Consider the following 19,984-nt stretch of genomic DNA (forward strand, 5'->3'; position numbering starts at 1 on the left):
AGCTAAAATACTGCATTTAACTTGTGGGCAACAAGTGTCAGAAATGGGCTTGGCCCTTAAGTAGTTAAAGTGGGCTATTATCCACTATCAGCTGATGGGGCATAGCTGAGCCAGGCTATGGAAGGATTTTGACAATATTGTTGAGATCCAGCCAACTCCCTGACTGACAGTTGGCTCCTCCTTTCAGCACAAGGTTGAGAATCAGAGTCAGCTGCTCTTGCACCCTCCCCAACAAATTACTCCAGTGAGTGCTGGAGGAGCAGAGAGTGGCGACTGACAGTCACTGCTCTCTGCTTAGAGCAGACTGAGAACTGAGCTATCAATCTTAGAGTCTTAGAGGCAGGATGGATCAGCTGCATCTTGACATTGATGCTGCAATATAGAGGTAAATAAGAAGGTTTTATTTTTTCTTACTTATCCCATACTTTTTGCATGTAAAACACAATTCTCAAAGATTACTGCATTGGTTGCCCAGAGATAATTTGATCTATAAATTGTCTGTTGTGAGCTTTTACCATGTCATGATGCTTACAGTGCTGCTGCTAATTGCATGGCAGTGGCTTTGCATTATCAGTCTGCAACAAGAAGTTCTGTTACCTGCAGGATCTCCAAATAAAGTCTGCATCAGATGAATAAAACATTTTATATTTAAAATATTTAAATAGATATTAAACCCTTATTATTATTATTATTATTATTATTATTATTATTATTATTATTATTATTTCTTTTGTAATAACAAACATGTTATACTTATTTGCTCTGTGCAATGGTTTTGCACAGAGCAGCCCCGATCATCCTTTTCTCAGGTCCCCTTCTGGCGCTCTTTGCTCCTCCTCTCTTCTAAGTAGCCCCTCCCCCCAGCAAGCTGCTCCCTGAACCTCACTTCCTGTGTCCGTTGACACAGACAGTGGGGATTTGCCCCGCTGCCTGCTTCTGTGTCACAGGATTTGATTGATAGCAGCAGGAGCCAGTGGCTCCTGCTGCTGTCAATCTGCCCTGTGAGGAGGGAGAGAGCAGAGAAAAACTCTTCTCTTGTGCACATTGCTGGATCGATATCGGCATCAGGTGACTAAAATAGGGGTGAGGAGGGGATTCTGCAGCACAGAATGTTTTACCTTAATGCAGAGAATGTCTTAAGGTAAAAAAAAAAAAAAAACTCAAGTCTTTTGAACTACTTAAAAAAAAAAAAAAAATCTATATGGTTTGTAAGGCAAACTTACTGAAAAATTGTTTTAAGGTTTATATATACTTTATGTTACTAAATAACTATTTCATCCCAAAAAAAAGATTCCAAATATTCCTTGATATGTTTTTTTTTTTTAAAGAGTATTGAGTTATATGAAAACAGATTTGTTATGGGTTTATAATTTATTTCCCGATATGGAACCAACCAAAACATTGATTTTAATTTTAGTTTGATTGGGGAAACTTTTTGTTTGTGTCCCTGTTGGGGAGATTTGTTTTAATTTCTGTACCAGTTACCCCACAGGTAATGAGGAATCGTTCTATTAGGGACACAGATCTCATTGAAAACACACCAAAGGTTTTAATCCTTTCCCAATTTACTTAAGCTGCATTAACACCTCCCTCTTTTTTTAGGCAGATGTTTTCCATTGTATTCAACACATTAAAGCGAAAGTTGTAGCCTGCTTTGCAAAGCACTTTGAAATGTACATCAGCGCATAAAAATAAAAACTTGTCAATGCACATGCTTGTTACAGCATATTGCATATTGCATTTCCAATTATCTCAGTAGAAACACGTACAATAAAAGAAGGTGTTAAGGGGTCCCTAAAAAATAAAGGGGCTTTAATTGAATTGCCTTATACTCCATTTCTTGTTACCTATCCCAGCAACTAAACAGGAAGTACGAGGACATTTTCCACATGTGTGGTAATAAAGATTTGATTGTTTATATTGGCTGCAAATATACGTATTTAGATTAGACTGTTTCTTATATCTTGTGAGGGAAGTGGGTAGTTTGACTATTCTAAGCATCATATTACTGAATAAGACCAGCAACTGCAATGCTATAATATACATACAGTAGGTATATGCAAATTTTAACTGCTGAGCCCTGAAACTTTTCCCACTTTCACCTTTTGTGTCCTTTTAATGAATGCACATTCATTTCTAAAATGTGTTATTTTAACCCAGTCAATACAGAAAAGCACCCTATTGAGTGACCTCAATTGGATAGATGAACTAATGTTAATTTAATGCCTCCAAAGGTGAAGGATGAAACTGTTTCAACTGATGAGTTTTCTTCCATTATGTTCATTACAGCTCTTAATATGTTAGTATTTGTTACTTACGGTATTGCAGTTTCTAATCTGTTAGTGGCAGTAGATTATTTCCTTTTTACCTGTTTTCGGAAATTAAATATCTAATATGTATTTGATAAGTTTCATGTTTTAGTAGGTTTAAAACACAAATAAATAATTTCATTCTATAGCAGGGACGAAGTCCTTTTTTGTGAACACTAGTGAGCTAAGTGTGTGTCTAGAAATGTTGGTCTATTAGTACAGATATAATCACATATGTAAAGCCATAAGACTTAGTTCATACTAGGGCAATTTTTTATGCGACTTGAGTTGCACATACAAATTCTGGATGGACCCTCTGCACACTGCTACACCCTTTCCAGCAAACTATGCAATGAAAAACAGGGATATTTATTTGACATAAATTACAATACATATTTAAGCTGACCAACTTCATCAAAGTAATCCCTCTTCTGAAAATGTATTACTCTAGGAGTGTGGTTCCTGCGCTATCTCAGATAAGTGTGTGACTCTGATGCAGCATGTACAACAACTGATACCTTAAAACAGTTTTCGAGTCTTACATATGGGGGGGGGGGGGGGGGGGTACCGCGCTTCAAGAATGTTTATTCAAATAAATTAAAGCTTACATCTATATGTGAATATGATTAAATTGACTCTTATAATGGAATATATATTAATTGAAGATGTAAAATCACTTTTACCGTATATACTCGAGTATAAGCCGAGTTTTTCAGCATGTTTTTTCATGCTGAAAATGCACCCCTCGGCTTATACTCGAGTCACTGACTGGAGTGTCTTTTCAAAAATGGCGCCGCTCGGCGCCGACGTGTCACTGCGCATGTGCCGCATGCCCGGAAATAGCCGAACGTGTTCAGCTTTTCCCGAGCATCGGTGGCGCATTTGCGGTGACATATGGCGGCGCCGGGTGGCGCGATTTTTAAATCGAAGACGGCGCCTCACCGACAGGTAAGTGAGATGCCTCCGCAGCCCCTGTATTTCCTCATGCAGTGCTGCGGGCATGGTACAGGACATTCTCCTGTACCATGCCCGCAGCACTGCATCTCCTGTGCCATGCCTGTAATTACTGTGCCATGCCTATACCTACTGTGCCATGCCTATACCTACTGTGCCATGCTTATACATACTGTGCCATGCCTGTACATACTGTGCCATGCCTGTAATTACTGTGCCATGCCTATACCTACTGTGCCATGCCTATACATACTGTGCCATGCCTGTACATACTGTGCCATGCCTGTAATTACTGTGCCATGCCTATACCTACTGTGCCATGCCTATACATACTGTGCCATGCCTGTACATACTGTGCCATGCCTGTACTTACTGTGCCATGCCTATACCATCACCTGTACTATGCCTATACCATCACCTGTGCCATGCCTGTACCATGACCTGTGCCATGCCTGTACCGTGACCTGTGCCATGCCTGTACCATGACCTGTAACATGCATGTACCATGACCTGTGCCATGCCTATACCTTCACCTGTGCCATGCCTGTACCATCACCTGTGCCCTGACCTGTGCCATGCCCTTACCATGACCTGTGCAATGCCTGTACTATGACCTGCGCCATCTCCTGTACCATGCACGCAGCCCCTGTTTTGTGTCTCGTGGTGGTCCAGTTGGGTCCAGTAGCTGCAGCATTTCCCACCCTAGGCTTATACTCGAGTCAATAAGTTTTCCCACTTTTTTGTGGCAAAAGTAGGGGTCTCGGCTTATATTCGGGTCGGCTTATACTCGAGTATATACGGTATATATTATTCTAGCAAATATTTTAAATAACTAAATACATAAATGTATAAAGTGCTTCTGTGTGTATCATGTGACTTAATTCCTCATGTCCTCATGTGACAAGGTATCCTCAATCTTCCAGATTATTAAATAAATAAATATTGAAAAATCATAGAAAATATATATATACACCATAAAGTGCTTAAATTATCTAATGAATATTACAGATTAAATATAAACCACAAAGTGCTTAAATGGCTTAAAGTGAATCCGTGCAGCAAAAAAAAATTATTTTATATATTGTGCATAAAGAAGGTTTTTTTAAAAGTGCAAGTGCCTTTATCCTGTAAACATATATGTACACATGTGTTCCAGTAGTGGTGAAGATTCAATTATAATAATATAAATCATGTTATAAGTGTCCAATCTGTTAGATAATTATTCCCCGTGCTGTGTGTATTCGTTATCTTCCTCCACTTTTAATCTCCGTGATTGGGGGATTTCCAGTGATATCACATCTAGGTATCCTAAATGCTCACCTCAATTAGGTCAATAATACGCCTGTATTATTAAACCCGCAATGGATGTGGCTCCTTTAATTTTTTATCTCCACACAGTCCTATTATTTCTGGAGGGGAGGGGAGGGGGGATTCTCTTACGTCTCAGCCTGGTCCCGTCTCCTTAACATAGGTGGGGGTCCCTAGAGGGGCTGTGGGTCCTTCTGGAATCACTCTGGTAATATGTGCCTCTGCTCATTACAGCTTATCAAAATTTAAAGAAGAACTTCATTAGTTGCAAACTACACAGCACAGCAACAATCAACTGTTGATAATCCTGGAAAGTTGGAGATCTACCTTTTGTTGGAAAGAAATAGCTGTTCCTTTCACTAGACTGATTGCAGACTGATCCCTCTTCTGGCCATTCCTACACTGCCTTGCAACTGCAAATGCTAAGGTGGACACCATGCCAACACGGGGCATAAAGACCCAAGGTGGGAGAGAGGTGGTGTCCACCTAGGCATTTGCAGTGGCAAGGCAGTGTAGGACTTGGCCAGAAGAGGAATTACTTTGACGCAGTTGACCAGCTTAAACATCTATTGTAATACAGGCTCTCCTCACTTAATGACCAGTTTCCATTCCAGCGACCAGGTTGTTAAACGAATTGGTTGTTAAACGAGGAGCCATACGTAATCAATATTGTAAGCATTACTAACTACTGTACTGTATTCTAAAAAAAAAAAAAAAAAAGGTCTAAACACAAAACTCCAACTCAATAATATTGTTTTAATTTGGATAAGTACAGAAAAGAAAAATATAAACAACAAAAATCCTGTACTGTACTGTACAATACAATGATGTACAGTGCCCAAAAAGCTGGTCGTTAAACAGGTAAGTCGTTAAACGAGGAGTGTCTGTATATGTGAACTAAATATCCCTGTTTTTAATTTCATAGTTTGCTGGAAAGGGTCTAGCAGTGTGCAGAGGGTCCATCCAGAATTTGTAGTGTTACTATGTGGTCACACCCCTTTAGCATCTGATAGTTCAAATAAATGAACAAACTATTGGGATTTGAGCACAGGTATATCTTTTTCTTTTTGAGTTGCACATAATCGCATGACAAGGGAAATCACATTATTTTAAATGATACCTGTTCACATCAAAGCAACTCAACATAGAACGATTGTGGAAAAGGTTCCTGTACTACTTTAGTGCAATTCCAGTGCAATCTAAGTAATACTACATAATCACATTGAAAGTTGGATCAAAATCCTATTGCAGGGGGTTGAACCTAGCCTTAAAGCGGAGTTCCACCCTGGTTATACATTTTTTTACAAAAATACCCCCGGGACAGTCAGGGCTAGCACATTCCACAATGGCTAGCCTCTGATCTGTCCCGGGTTGCACTTACCTTTCAGGAGATATACTTACCTTGAAATTGTCTTCTCCAGCGCTGCCATCTCAGGTGTGGGCAGCTTGAAGCCAGCACGATCCTCTTCCGCGTCCTCTTCGGTCCTCTTCCTCCTTCTTCGGTCCCACGATGCACTGCACCGGCCCCGACGTCACTTCCGGGTCGCGCGCGTCATCCCTCCACAGCTTCTGGGCATGCCCAGAAGCTGTTTAGAAGGGGATGACGCGCGCGCCCCGGAACTGACGTCGGGGCCGGTGCAGGCGCAATGATTCCTGGGAGCTATGACGTTCAGCTCCCAGGAATCATTGCAAAAGCCAGGAAGTGACGAATCGCCGTGGCCGCCGAGGGGAGGAAGAAGGAAGTAAGGTGAGTATATTTTCTCTAAAAGGTAAGTGAAAAAAAAAAAAAATGCGATTATCCATTTGTTTTTCAGGTGACCGGGAGCGAGAAGATGGAGGTAAGTATAAATTTCGGGTGGAACTCCGCTTTAAAGAAGTTAAAACATTCTATGCATTAAGATAAAAATCCTTCTGTGTGTAGCAGCCTCCCTCAGCCCCCCAACACTTACCTGAGCCCCATCTCTCTCCAGCGATGTCCATGAGTCCCTTGGCTGCCCGGGACTCTCCCTCCTGATTGGCTGCAGCTCAGCTTGGGTGCCTCCATAGCAAGCTGCTTGCTGTGTGGACACTTGATAGGAGGGAGGGGCCAGTAGCACCAAAGAGGGACCCTAGAAGAGGAGGATCCAGGCTGCTCTGTGCAAAACAAACTGCACAGAGGAGGTAAGTATAACATGTTTTTTTGTTTTTTTTGTTTTTGTTTTTCCTAAAAACAAGACTTTACAATCACTTTAATTCAAGTAATATGCAGCTCATAAACTCAGTGAGTGTGAGATGTGGAAGTAGGGCTTATAAGGATATAGAAAAAAAAAAACCTTGGTTGCAGATTAATAATAGAATGTGAAAAAAAAATATTTTTGAATATGTAGTATAGTTTTTTTGTATATGTAGTTGCAAGTTGATATATCCATTAGATAGAAAATATATATATATATATATATATATATATATATATATATATATATATATATATATATATATATAGGTTAAAACACATAGATTGCTTCTAGACAGTCAAAGCTGATATTTTGAAATTGGGTTTCAAGACGAGCATGGCAGTCAGCCATTCTCACAGTTTACTATTCACCTATGGAGATTTTAGAGTGGAGTGTTTGCTGTCTTTTTAACTTGCAGCTAAATAAAGCATAAAACACAGTTCTCACTTTTGGAGTCCCAAAGATATATTGATAACCATCAGGTGCTTCAGTATACCAATTTATATCTCAGTTTAACTCTAAGATATTACTCAACTCAAAACCTTGTTCAGTTTTTACGGTGGAGAGGATCTGGTATTCCACCTTGTATTACAGCACAATATGCTGTATAGTAGCAATATACTGAAAAGTGCATATCCCCCTGTTTTTTTTTTTTTTTTTTTTTTTGCAGGCCTGAGCAAATCTGAGACATGCATCTTCAGGTAAAAGAAGAGATTGGCTCTGTGTTGAGTAGGATCAGTCACAAGAGGAGTTGACGCAAGAGGTGTTTGCTCAGGATCTGTTGGGAATGAAAATAAAGGGTTTTCAGTAAAGTCCTACATTAATGTGTATTTTTATGGCTGCAAAAATGGTTATAATGTATATTTTTGTTGGTTAGTTATAAAAACAAGGATAGTAAATATTTAACTAGTTTGTTCATCGCTTGGGTCAAGATTTGCATTTTTCATTTTTCTTGCAATAATTTTTATTGTTACCCTTAGGTAACATCATGCTTAATAGCGATCTTAAAGTAAGACTTACAGATGTTTTTATTTTGTTTTTAGGCTCTGCACTGCGAATATTTCTTCAGTATTCAACATTATCAAGATCTGCAGAGGCTCATAATCTTAGGAATACATTATGTTTGAAGCATGAAAGTTTAAGATCAGTAACCTCTAGAACATCTACAGATATTCCTAGTTCAGTGAAACTTCTTGGTAGTCAGTTCCCTCGAGATGATTTCACAAATATTACTAGTAAAATCATGTCTTTGGTTGGACAGAATTTACACAACCAGAGGTATCATCCATTGTGGCTGATCAAAGAAAGAATCAAGGAACATTTTTACAAGCAGTATATAGGACGCCATGGAAACCCTCTGTTTTCTGTTTATGATAATTTATGTCCCATTGTCACAACAGAACAAAATTTTGACAGACTTCTTGTTCCTTTGGACCATCCAAGTAGAAAGAAAGGAGACAATTACTATATAAACCATTCTCACATGCTTCGTGCTCACACCTCAGCTCATCAGTGGGATTTGATACACTCTGGACTGGATGCATTCCTGGTTGCGGGAGATGTTTATCGCCGTGATGAGATTGATAGGACCCATTATCCAGTTTTTCATCAGATGGAAGGTGTCCGCCTGTTCTCATTCTATGAGGTAATGATACATGAATTTATTTATTATTTATTTTTTACAGGAAATTTTATTGCACCATCAATTTACGCAACTCTTTACATATATATTGTACATTCACGTCTATCCCTGCCCTCAAGGAGCTTAGAATCTAAGGTCCCAAACTCACATTCTTACATACACATACTAGAGCCAATTTAGACCAGAGCCAATTTACCTACCAGCATGTCTTTGGAGTGTGGGAGAAAACTAGAGTACCTGGAGGAAACCCACACAGGCACAGGAAGAACATGTAAACTCCAGGCAATTGACATAGAAAATAATGTTACCACTGAAATGTGCTTGCCTTAAACTGTAGTATGGCTAGGGACATTAACAAGTTGTAAATACGCTTTAAAACAAGCCCCTGCTGGTCTCATTAGTTCTAGGCTCTGTGGAGCAATTCATTCTAATGGCTCATTAACCTGGGTGCAGAGGACCATACAGCGTGTGTGCATGCAACCGGTAGTGTGTTTATGCACCTCAAAGTTTGTTTATGTGTTCATTGCCTGACCACAGTTCAACGGTTGCACAGAACACCTGCGTCCAGGGCCATGCACCTGCCCCATATATGGATGTAAACACTCAGAACGGTGGGAAGATCTATACAGCTGGTGCATATGTCAGCCTGTCATTGATTTTAAATAGGCTTCAGGCTGCAGCTCCATCAAAATTTGTGTCTCTCGGGTACATAAACAAACGCTGGTTTGGACCACTGTGTCTATTTCATTGAGTCCTAAAAGTGTACAACAGAAAACACTTTCAGTTTCACTTCCAGCAGTGATTAGCCTACTAATCTTTAAAGCGGAGCTAAACTCTGTCAATAAAATTACCTATTTTTAATTGTTATGTTGCTAGCATTAGTAAATAGGTAGGAAGGTATTTCTTTAGTTGCTTCCTGGTTTCTGACCTAGGCCAAAATTATATCATACATCCCAGGAGTCTTCCTGGGCATTTTTGTTCTTGAATCAAATAAGAATGCCACCCTGCCTGCATGCCTGAGCTAAAGGAACATGGATTCAAGGAAATAAATGCTACTTGAATCATCTGCCCTTACTCAAAATGGCTGCAGCTAAAAATGCTAGGAGGTGTTTTTCTAAGTGATTTCTTAACAAAACAAAGCACAGTGACATTGGTGGATGGTGAGTTTGCTTTGAATATTAAAAATGTATTAAATAACATTTTAAGTTTGTGGTGATCAGATACAGTTTAGTTCCATTTTAATGAGAACATTGAGCAGGTGCTCAGAAAGAGGGGATAAGCAGAGTGCTGACAACTGACTTGAAGGACTTCACTGTTTCCCTTGTGTGAATTGCTCCATAGTGTCGGCAGCTACAGAGGTCAGGTGAGTCTTTGTTTTATTGAATGAATGACAATACAAGGGTGTGTTAGGATAGCTGTGTAGGAAGAGAAAGATGTCTTATACACTGGACAACTGCTTGTTCAGACAAGGTTGAATGCAGCCGATAAGAACATGCCAGACAGCACTGGCTTCTTATGTGTCTACATGCATAGGACTATCACAGGTATATATGTATGCTTTAAATGTTCAATATCTCCTCCCTGAAAATTTGCTCGCACAGAAGAATATTAATCATCGTTTGGCAATCACATGAACATCCCTCTCACGTAAATGTTTTACTGATTTCAAAGTGATTGATAGAATTGTGAACAAGTATTGACTCATTGTTGGCAACATTGTCAATATTTTGTTACTGTTTTTAATAATAATGAACGTCATAGCAGAAAAAGTGCATCTGGATCCAAAATAGTTTTTTTGCTTGTTTGTTTTCTAATAGGATTGCGTAGAAAATGGCTAGACTGTCTGATAATTTTTTTATTGTTGTTGTCTAGGAGGTCCAACAGTAAGTGAGAGGGATTCTCTCCAAAGTTGGGGTGGTGGTGGGGGGTCCCTTCTCAGCGATTTGTCACAGGAACCTGTTGTGCTGGAGGGATCCATAACATTTTGAAGTTTCAAGAACATATGGAGAGGGTGAATTACCGATCAGAAGAGAGACAGCAATAAAAAAACATGCCATTTAAAATTGAAGACAAAGTGGCAGCCAGGGCTGAGTGCATAGCGGCAGTTGCTTCGGGAGCAGTGATTTATTGTAGGGGCAGAAGTGTAGTGAGTTCTGTCTGCTACAGGCTGACAGGAGTAGTGACAGCAGCATTACTACTGACAGCGGAGTGCTGGAAGTGGTGCGGGGGAGAGAGTCAGAAGGAGGTGCAGGGTGTGTTCTCCCTCCCCCTCTAGCTCCTCTTTCCTGCCAGTGTAGAGCGTCTGTATTCCTGTAAACACCACTGCCGCTTAATACAGCAGTGCTGTCATATCGGAATTGTGCAGGGTTTGCTTACCCACCCTCAACCGCCATCTTTCTCCTGTCATTTTACCCCTCTTGCCACATTCTCTCAAGACTGCTCCTGTTAGGGCAGCAGAAATTATAAGTATGGGGGCAAGTAACCAAACCCTGCAAAGTCCAAATCTGACAGTGCTTCTGTATTTACAAGCTAGCAGTTTTGTCCCAAGTGATTTCCTGACCTAACAACACTTCTTCCCATCTCCAACTTTCCCAACAGCAGCTCTGGGGATTACTGGTATGAATGGCTTTTAATATCTTCGGACCCACTGATTGTGTATGGATGGGTTTGAAGGTAAGCAAAGCCATTCATACCAATGTAGAAACCTCAAGTGGGGACAATGAAGCCATATGTAATCTGATTGGCAGATCCGGAGCAGTCCATTGATGCTAAGAAAAGCGGGTGGCTGCTGGGAGTGGGATCCCAGTTTCTGAATTCAATTAGGCTTACACATTGTGGGGGGAACGCAGTTTGGCAACATTGTTCTGGCCAATGGATTACCTTGTCCCGGTATTGTGGCAACATTGCAGATCTGAAAAACGGTTGCCCAAGATCTAGCAGAATGAGCTTAAACAATAAAGTGTAGAACTGGATCTTTGATAATAATGATCTGTCACGACAAAAATGGTGGATTGAGTAGCTGGTTCTGCCTAATGGGAATGACAAAAACAGAGTCAGTCTTTCTAATGTTAGCAGTGGCTGGGAAATAAACCTGCATAATATGAACTACATCCAGGCAGTAAAGAGAAATTACATTTAAATGTACTGGAGTCAGACAGAGAGACAAAAGAAAAATGTCCTGGTTGAGGTGAAAGGCCAAAACTGCCTTAGGAAAAAAGGAAGCTCTAGGTCCCATCAGCATCTGTTTTGTGAATGACCAGGTAGCATTCTTTACAGGACAGGGCTTCCAGTTTAGACACACATCTCCAAGAGGTGATAGCAACAAGGAAACCACCTTATGGGTGAGGGATAAAAGTGGAATGTCCGTTATAGGTTCAAAGAGTGGGTGATCTGTGAAGTTCTGACAGAACAAGATTTAAATTCCATTGAGTCACAGGTGGTTGCACGGGAGTAGCGACATGGGAAACATTTTGTTTAAATGTCTCTACCTGTGAAAGAGAGGTGAGCGGTTTTTGGAATAAGATCGCATGGGCTGAGATTTGCTCTTTGAAGATGCCCAGGGGCAAATGCTGATCTGGGTCTGAATGCAAACAAGTGAGGGTTCTTCCCACGGACTGTTTCCTGGGATAAAGCTTTCTTTTCTTGCACCAGGCTAGTTACTGTTTGTCCTTCGTATGCAATAGTAGACCTTGAAGGAGGTAGAATACCTGGCTTTAAATAATGTGAGAATTACCAAATTAGAAAGACCCCTGTCCTTCAAGACCTGGGCTTCAACAGCTATGCCATTAAAGCCAGCAATCTTGGAGGAGGGTGGTAAACTGGTCCTTAGGATTGGAGATCTGGTTGCTCTTGAAGAGCCCATTGGGTTTCTTCCAATGGTTTGATTATGTCTGAGTACCATATCCACTTGGGCCAGTCCAGAGCTATGGAAATCACCGGAATGCCTTCCAGCAAGATCCTGCAGAGTAAAAAATGAAGTTGTTTCATAGGAGCAAAGGCATAGATCAGAGTATAGTGATCCCATGTTGCTATCAGACCTATGCCTTAAGAGCATCCACCTCTTCCACCAGTGAATCTGAATACAAATCTGTCCAGTTTGTTGTTAAACCTGGAAGCCAGTAAGTCTACATCCAGCATTCCTCACCGGTGACACAGGTTCTGAAGTACTCCTGGATGTAGGGAACATCCCCCCTCCCCTACCCTCCCCCCAGTTCAGGTGCTGCAGGCTGAGATGGTCTGCCTGCTAGGTGTTCACACCTGGAATGTGAGTGACTGACAAAGTTGGAACATACAGTTCTGTTCAGGCTAAACATTTCTACCTCTCTTGCCTCAGCAAGATGTCTGGTTCCTTCCTGATTATTTTCTCCATATTGGTTGTTGTATGCCTCTTGTGCTGTGTTGTCCAACTAAATCCTGATCCAGAATTGCAGGGACAACCAAACTACTTGGAGCTCCAGAATATTCATTGAACATTGAACAATTTCTCCTACGTTCATTGACGGACACGGCTCCTCCTTATTCTTGACCATTGGGTTATATCGCCACCTACAGGAGCAGGCCACTAGGCAGAAAAAAATAACAGTAACTGCCTATGGGCAGTCCTGGCTGATAGTCAACCTCCTCTGCCATTAACAGCTCAGTTTTTTTTTCTACCTAGTGAGAAGAAGGGACCTAGCTCCCTGCCAGGACCTGTGGTTCTAAAGGTTTTTTTCTTTTTATGGGTTATTTTTTTTACTATCATCACTATCATCACTATCATTATCATTACTATTATCAAAAGCCGGGCTGGGCGACAGGCTGGATAATCTAAATCTAGATCCTTGTAGTCACCTCAGTCTGGCTAACAAGTACGCGCAGACCTTTAGCTACGCGCTGTGTCGGCCGCGACAAGGCCCCATCCTGAATGGGGTGGCCAGCGAGTTAAACGTCTAGCGGGAACTAGAGCTGAACAATTAACCGTTAAAAAATTGCAATCTCAATTCACCACCCATCACGATCTTAAAACGGCATGTCCTTGATTCTTACAGAGCTGCTCTCTGCTCACTCACAGCTATCAAAAAAAAGAGCCTCCTGCAAATGTTTATCAACATTGTTAAGGCTGCTAAGATAACTATGAACACAATATTTTACAATGTATCATTTTGTTCTTTTAGATCATGGGTGTCCAACCTCTCTGGGCCACATTGAGTGTAGAGAAATTTTCTCGGGCCGCATATAAATTATATACTATAGTTAAGGTATAGAAGTAATAAAACGCGGCCGCTCCCTTCCCACGCCGCCGCCCCCCCCCCCCCCCCGCACTAATTTAACACAACTAGAGGATGATCAAATAAAATGGAATCAGTATACAGAGGTTATACTTCTTCTGAGAGATATTAAAGGATCACTCCTACCACCATAACCACTTCAAATCACTGAAGGGGTCATGGAGGTTAGAGTCAGAATCACTGCACATGCTGGGATATATACAGTTATGTGCGGGGGGGCTAGTTGCACCCCTAGCACATATGACTTAGGCAGCCAGAAAATGTCATGTCCTTATTCATACATGTATGAACAAGGACATGACATATTATGACAAAACACAACTAAAAAAACATATTGCAACAATTTACACACGCTAATGCACATACCTTTTCTACTTATTTTGCAGACTGCTGGTGGCTACTGCTATGGGAGGGTAATGCTGGTGGTTACTGCTGGTGGGTAGTGCTGGCGGTTACTGCTGGCAGGTAGTGCTGGCCCATCAATGTACATCAATTCAGCCTCACCAGTGTCCATAAATGCAGCCTTACCAGTGTCCATCAATGCAGCCTGATCAGTGTAATGTTCTGGTACCTCTGGTACCCTTATTCCACTTTCCATTCCGTGTATGCGTCCCACCATTCTCTTCTGGTAGGTGCGCATACACCTTTAAGACCGATGCCGTCATGGTTGGATCGTCCCTGTCTGAAGTCAGCATACCAGATGTTACTCGCTCCTGTATCTCGCTACCTGAACTTGTTCCATATCTGATCCTGTGTCTCGCCACCCGATCACTCCTGGCATGCTGCTTTCACCCTTCACTCGTTCAACCTGCTTTGCATCTATGCTTACAAGCGTGTCTCTCTGTGGAACCTCGCTACAGATCCCTGTATCTCGCTACCAGGATCACTTCCTCAGACCCGAACCTCGCTACTGATCCCTGTATCTCGCTACTGGATCACTTCCTCATCACCGGACCCTTCTACTACTATACTATAGTGATAAGTACCCCGCAGGGGAAACCTCCATAACTTACACTACTACTATTGCATTAAGGACTGTTACTACCTATCCATACTATCCTATCATCTGCACTATTGCATAAATTGCTAAATTGCTAGCTCTTGAGACTACTACCATCTATCATCTGCACTGCTGCATAGATTGCTAGCTCTCCTGTCTACTACCATCTATTATCTGCACTGCTGCATAGATTGCTAGCTCTCCTGTCTACTACTATCTATCCTTGCACTGGGTTAGTCTATCCTGTATTTGTCATCTGCTGTCCTCACCACCTGTTAGCATACTCGATACTAACCTATCTGCATTCCTAAATACCATCTTGAACTCTCCTGTACAAACCTATCAAGTGCTTACCATCCTTGTCACTGTTCACACCTGTCCCTTCAGCACATCACCTTCATACTATCATATACATCCTATCACTCCAGGAACATCTCATTGAGTGTGTATATATCTGTATGTTGAAGCTGACAGGCCCACGGTGATGAGTCCTGGAGAGTTGGATCTGGTATTCAACACATCTCTACATGACTACTGAGTGGAGATTTTGCAGCTGCAAATCCAGCCTATAACAAAAACGCAGGAGCGTTACAGATTGAACGAACCTTAAAATGGATTCAGCAGAATTACCCACTCAAGTGACACAATTAACACAACAAGTAAAAGCGTTAATACTTGCTCTGACTGACGTACAAGAAAAGAATCAGACTCTAACACAGCAGGTAACCCAGCTCTCACGGCTTACTGCTGTTCAGCCTCCTGAACCTAAAATAAACCCTCCTCTAGTGTTTACAGGTGACCGGAAAAAATTTCGGGAATTCAAAAACGCATGTCAATTGCTTTTTTTGTTAAAGCCTCGTACATACCCCACTGATCAAATAAAAGTCTGTACCGTTATTTCATACTTGACGGGTGATCCACGGGCCTGGGCAGACTCTCTCTTTGAGAATAATGATCAGATTCTCAACACCTATTCTTTATTCCTAGCGGAACTCACCAGCTTATACGATGACCCCAATAGGCAGAGTACTGCTGATATGCAGTTGAGGGCCTTGAAACAAGGAAGGAGACCTGTAGAAGACTTTGTATCTGAGTTCAAAAGATGGACCCTTGATTCAGGGTGGAATGACACATCTTTGCGAACTCAATTCAGACTCGGGTTATCGGAAGCTGTTAAAGACGAGCTCGTCCGAGCAGATTTACCTGGCACCTTGGAGGCCTTGATACAACTTAGTATCAACATCGACAGACGACTGCGAGAAAGAAGGGCTGAAAAGATGGGAATGCCATTGTCTATTTCGGCCGTTGACCCTACTCCCATGGATGTAGGAACCATACGCCCACCTTAACGACTACTGAACGAGCTAGAAGAACATCCAGAAATCTCTGCATGTATTGCGCATCCCCGGATCATTTGATAAGCACCTGTCCCCTTGTTCGCAAAAAAGAGGGTGAGTGTTCACATGTCTTGCTGGGAGGATTAACGACTTCCTTTTCCAACCCCTATCTTTTTTGTTCATTTAATATTACAGTGGGACCAAACTAGGATCACCACCAAGGCTATGGTCGACACTGGATCTTGTGGAAACTATATTGATACACGCTTTGTTACCTTAAATAAAATACCTATTATTTCAAAATCTAAGCCTGTTTCTGTTAGTTTCATTAATGGTATTCCACTGTCTTCTGGTCCAATCACCAACCAGACACAGGCACTCCTTGCCACTACCAACGAGTCACATGTGGAGACCATCACTTTTGATATACTATCCTCACCCCATTTTCCTATTATTTTGGGACTTCCCTGGTTACACACACACCAACCAATCATAGATTGGAAAAAATGGACTTTGGTTTTCCCTTCTCACTATTGTGAGAATACGTGTAACCTCCCATCTTATGGGAAGATTCTGTCTGTGGTGTCAGATGAAATTGCACCACTATGCTATCAGGATCTGTCCGAAGTGTTCCTTGAGAAAAATGCTCAAGTGTTGCCTCCCCATAGGGATTACGATTGCACTATCGATCTACTCCCTAACAGCAAATTGCCTTTCGGTCATGTTTATCCCCTTTCACAGGATGAACTTTCTCATCTCAAGGAATACTTGGATGAGAATTTGACAAAAGGGTTCATTAGACCCTCTACTTCTTCCACTGCTGCAGGACTTTTCTTTGTCCGCAATAAGGATTCCAGTCTCAGGCCTATTATCGATTATAGGCAATTAAACACGATTACGATAAAGGATCGCTATCCTTTGCCGCTTATCCCTGAACTTATTGAACAAGTGCGTGGGGCTACTTATTTCACCAAATTAGACCTGAAAGGGGCATACAACCTAATCCGAATCCGTGACGGGGATGAGTGGAAAACAGCATTCAGAACCAGATACGGACTATTCGAATACCTTGTGATGCCATTCGGGCTATGTAATGCTCCCGCAGCTTTCCAAAGATTTATAAATGACATCTTTAGAGACTTACTTGATGTCTGTGTTGTAGTATACCTAGACGATATACTTATCTATTCTCGATCTATGCCTGAACACATAAAACATGTAAGACTTGTGTTGTCCAGACTGCTCTCACACAGTCTATACGTGAAATTAAAAAAATGCCTATTTCATAAAGAAGAAATATTATTTCTAGGATACTTCATATCCAAAACTGGAATTAAGATGGATATGAGTAAGATATCCTGTATTCTAGACTGGCCTATACCAACAACTCGTAAGGCCCTACAGCGATTCCTAGGATTCTCGAACTTCTATAGGAAGTTCATCAAGAACTTTTCCGCCATTGTGAGACCTCTCACACAACTGACAAGTATAAAAAAAAACATTCAAATGGTCAGAAGAAGCAAATCAAGCTTTCTGCTTGTTAAAATCAAGCTTCACTCCTGCTCCCATACTACGCCATCCAGACCCATCCCTCCAATATATTCTAGAGGTAGATGCGTCAAATATGGCAGTAGGAGCAGTTCTCTCCCAACGACCAACAAACACTTCATCACTCCACCCAGTTGCTTTCTTTTCAAAATCACTAAGCAGCCCAGAGGTGAATTACCCAGTGGGTGAAAAGGAGTTGCTTGCCATAAAATTGGCACTGGAGAATTGGCGACATCTGCTCGAAGGTACCCAGTTACCAATACTCATATATACAGATCATAAAAACCTTCAATACCTCCAGACTAACAAGACTCTTTCCCACCGGCAGGTACGATGGTCATTATTCTTTTTAAGATTTAATTTCTTAGTGACCTATACGCCTGCAGACAAAAATAAAAAAGCGGATGCGCTATCACGACTAACCGAAGATAACTGCACCGAAATCCCTTCCATTCCCATAATACCCTATGAACGCATTATTGGTGTTGTCCGATCCTTGAAGGAAGAGATTTTGCACAGTATAGGAATGGATTCACCTCCACCACAACTAAGTACTGATGCAGAAGGCTTCCTCTATTACAATGACAAACTTTACATACCCCCTACTATGCGCACCAAGATCTTGGAGTTATCGCATGATGTATCCATGGCAGGACATATGGGTATGACGAAAACCTTTAATTTGCTCACCAGGCAGTTTTGGTGGCCTGATATGAAGACGTCTGTACAAAAATTTGTTTCTTCATGTGACATCTGTGCAAGGTCCAAAATTGACACTACAAAACCATCTGGACTACTTTGTAGTCTACCAATACCCCAGGTTCCATGGGAAGTTGTGTCCTTAGATTTCATAGTAGAACTACCACCTTCCAAAGGATTTAATACCATCCTAGTGTCAGTGGACCACTTGACAAAGATGGCACATTTCATTGCTATCCGTAGACTACCTTCATCCAAACAAACAGCGGAACTACTGATGAAACATGTGTTCAAGTTGCATGGAATTCCAAAGACTCTTTTGTCCGACCGTGGTTCACAATTTATCTCTAAATTTTGGCAAGCACTTTGTCAAATTTTACGCATTGAGCGAAAGCTCACTTCTCCCTACCATCCTCAGACCAACGGACAGACTGAAAGAGTCAACCAGTGCATTGAGCAATATCTACGCTGCTACACATCATACCTGCAGGATGATTGGGTGGATCTCCTTCCTCTAGCGGAATTTGCTTACAACAACGCAACCCACAGTACTACGAAGCAAAGTCTGTTCTACTTGAACTATGGGTTTCATCCCACTCTTCTTCCACCACGCATCCTGCCATCGAGTAACCCAGTAGCCTCGGATTACCTTACCCAAATAAAAGACTCTTTGGGTTTACTCAATACTACCATATCACACGCTCATAGTCAACAAAAAAGGTACTACGACCTTCGTAGAAGACCTTCTCCTCAGTATGTTATTGGGGACCTCGTTTGGCAACAAAAAATTTAAGATTAAAGATCCCTAGCAAAAAGCTTGGGCCTTTATTCTTGGGACCCTTCCCAATCAGGAAACTAATTGGAAAAGCTGCAGTACAGCTCACCTTACCGGCAGATCTCAAGATCCATCCCATCTTCCATGTGTCGCTATTGAAGCCACATGTTCCTAACCAAGGAATAAGGCCTACCATCCCACCTCCACCTCCTGTACAAGTTGAAGGCGGAGAAGAATATGAGATAAAGGAGATTCTGGATTCTCGTATCCACAGAAGAAGACTCCAATATCTAGTACGATGGAAGAACTATGGGCCCCAAGACGACACCTGGCTGGATACCTCTGATATACATGCCCCTAGACTGATTCGCAATTTTCACTCGAAATACCCGGAAAAACCAGTTCTAGAGGCCTTCCGGAGCCGGCCTTAAGGGGGGGGGGTTACTGTAATGTTCTGGTACCTCTGGTACCCTTATTCCACTTTCCATTCCGTGTATGCGTCCCACCATTCTCTTCTGGTAGGTGCGCATACACCTTTAAGACCGATGCCGTCATGGTTGGATCGTCCCTGTCTGAAGTCAGCATACCAGATGTTACTCGCTCCTGTATCTCGCTACCTGAACTTGTTCCATATCTGATCCTGTGTCTCGCCACCCGATCACTCCTGGCATGCTGCTTTCACCCTTCACTCGTTCAACCTGCCTTGCATCTATGCTTACAAGCGTGTCTCGCTGTGGAACCTCGCTACAGATCCCTGTATCTTGCTACCAGGATCACTTCCTCAGACCCGAACCTCGCTACTGATCCCTGTATCTCGCTACTGGATCACTTCCTCATCACCGGACCCTTCTACTACTATACTATAGTGATAAGTACCCCGCAGGGGAAACCTCCATAACTTACACTACTACTATTGCATTAAGGACTGTTAC

The 19,984-nt window shown here is 41.8% G+C and overlaps 1 protein-coding gene across 1 annotated transcript in view; it reads left to right on the forward strand.

Moving 5' to 3' along the window:
* FARS2 (phenylalanyl-tRNA synthetase 2, mitochondrial) overlaps positions 1-19,984 on the forward strand; it is a 697,584-nt gene that overhangs the window by 184,959 nt on the left and 492,641 nt on the right. The window contains exon 3 of the mRNA XM_082257348.1: positions 7,828-8,429. Coding sequence (XP_082113474.1) covers positions 7,828-8,429 — 602 coding nt within the window. The remainder of the gene's footprint in view (positions 1-7,827; positions 8,430-19,984) is intronic.

The sequence above is a fragment of the Pelophylax lessonae genome (assembly GCF_965119305.1).
Source record: "Pelophylax lessonae genome assembly, chromosome: 5".
NCBI classification, from domain to species: domain Eukaryota; kingdom Metazoa; phylum Chordata; class Amphibia; order Anura; family Ranidae; genus Pelophylax; species Pelophylax lessonae.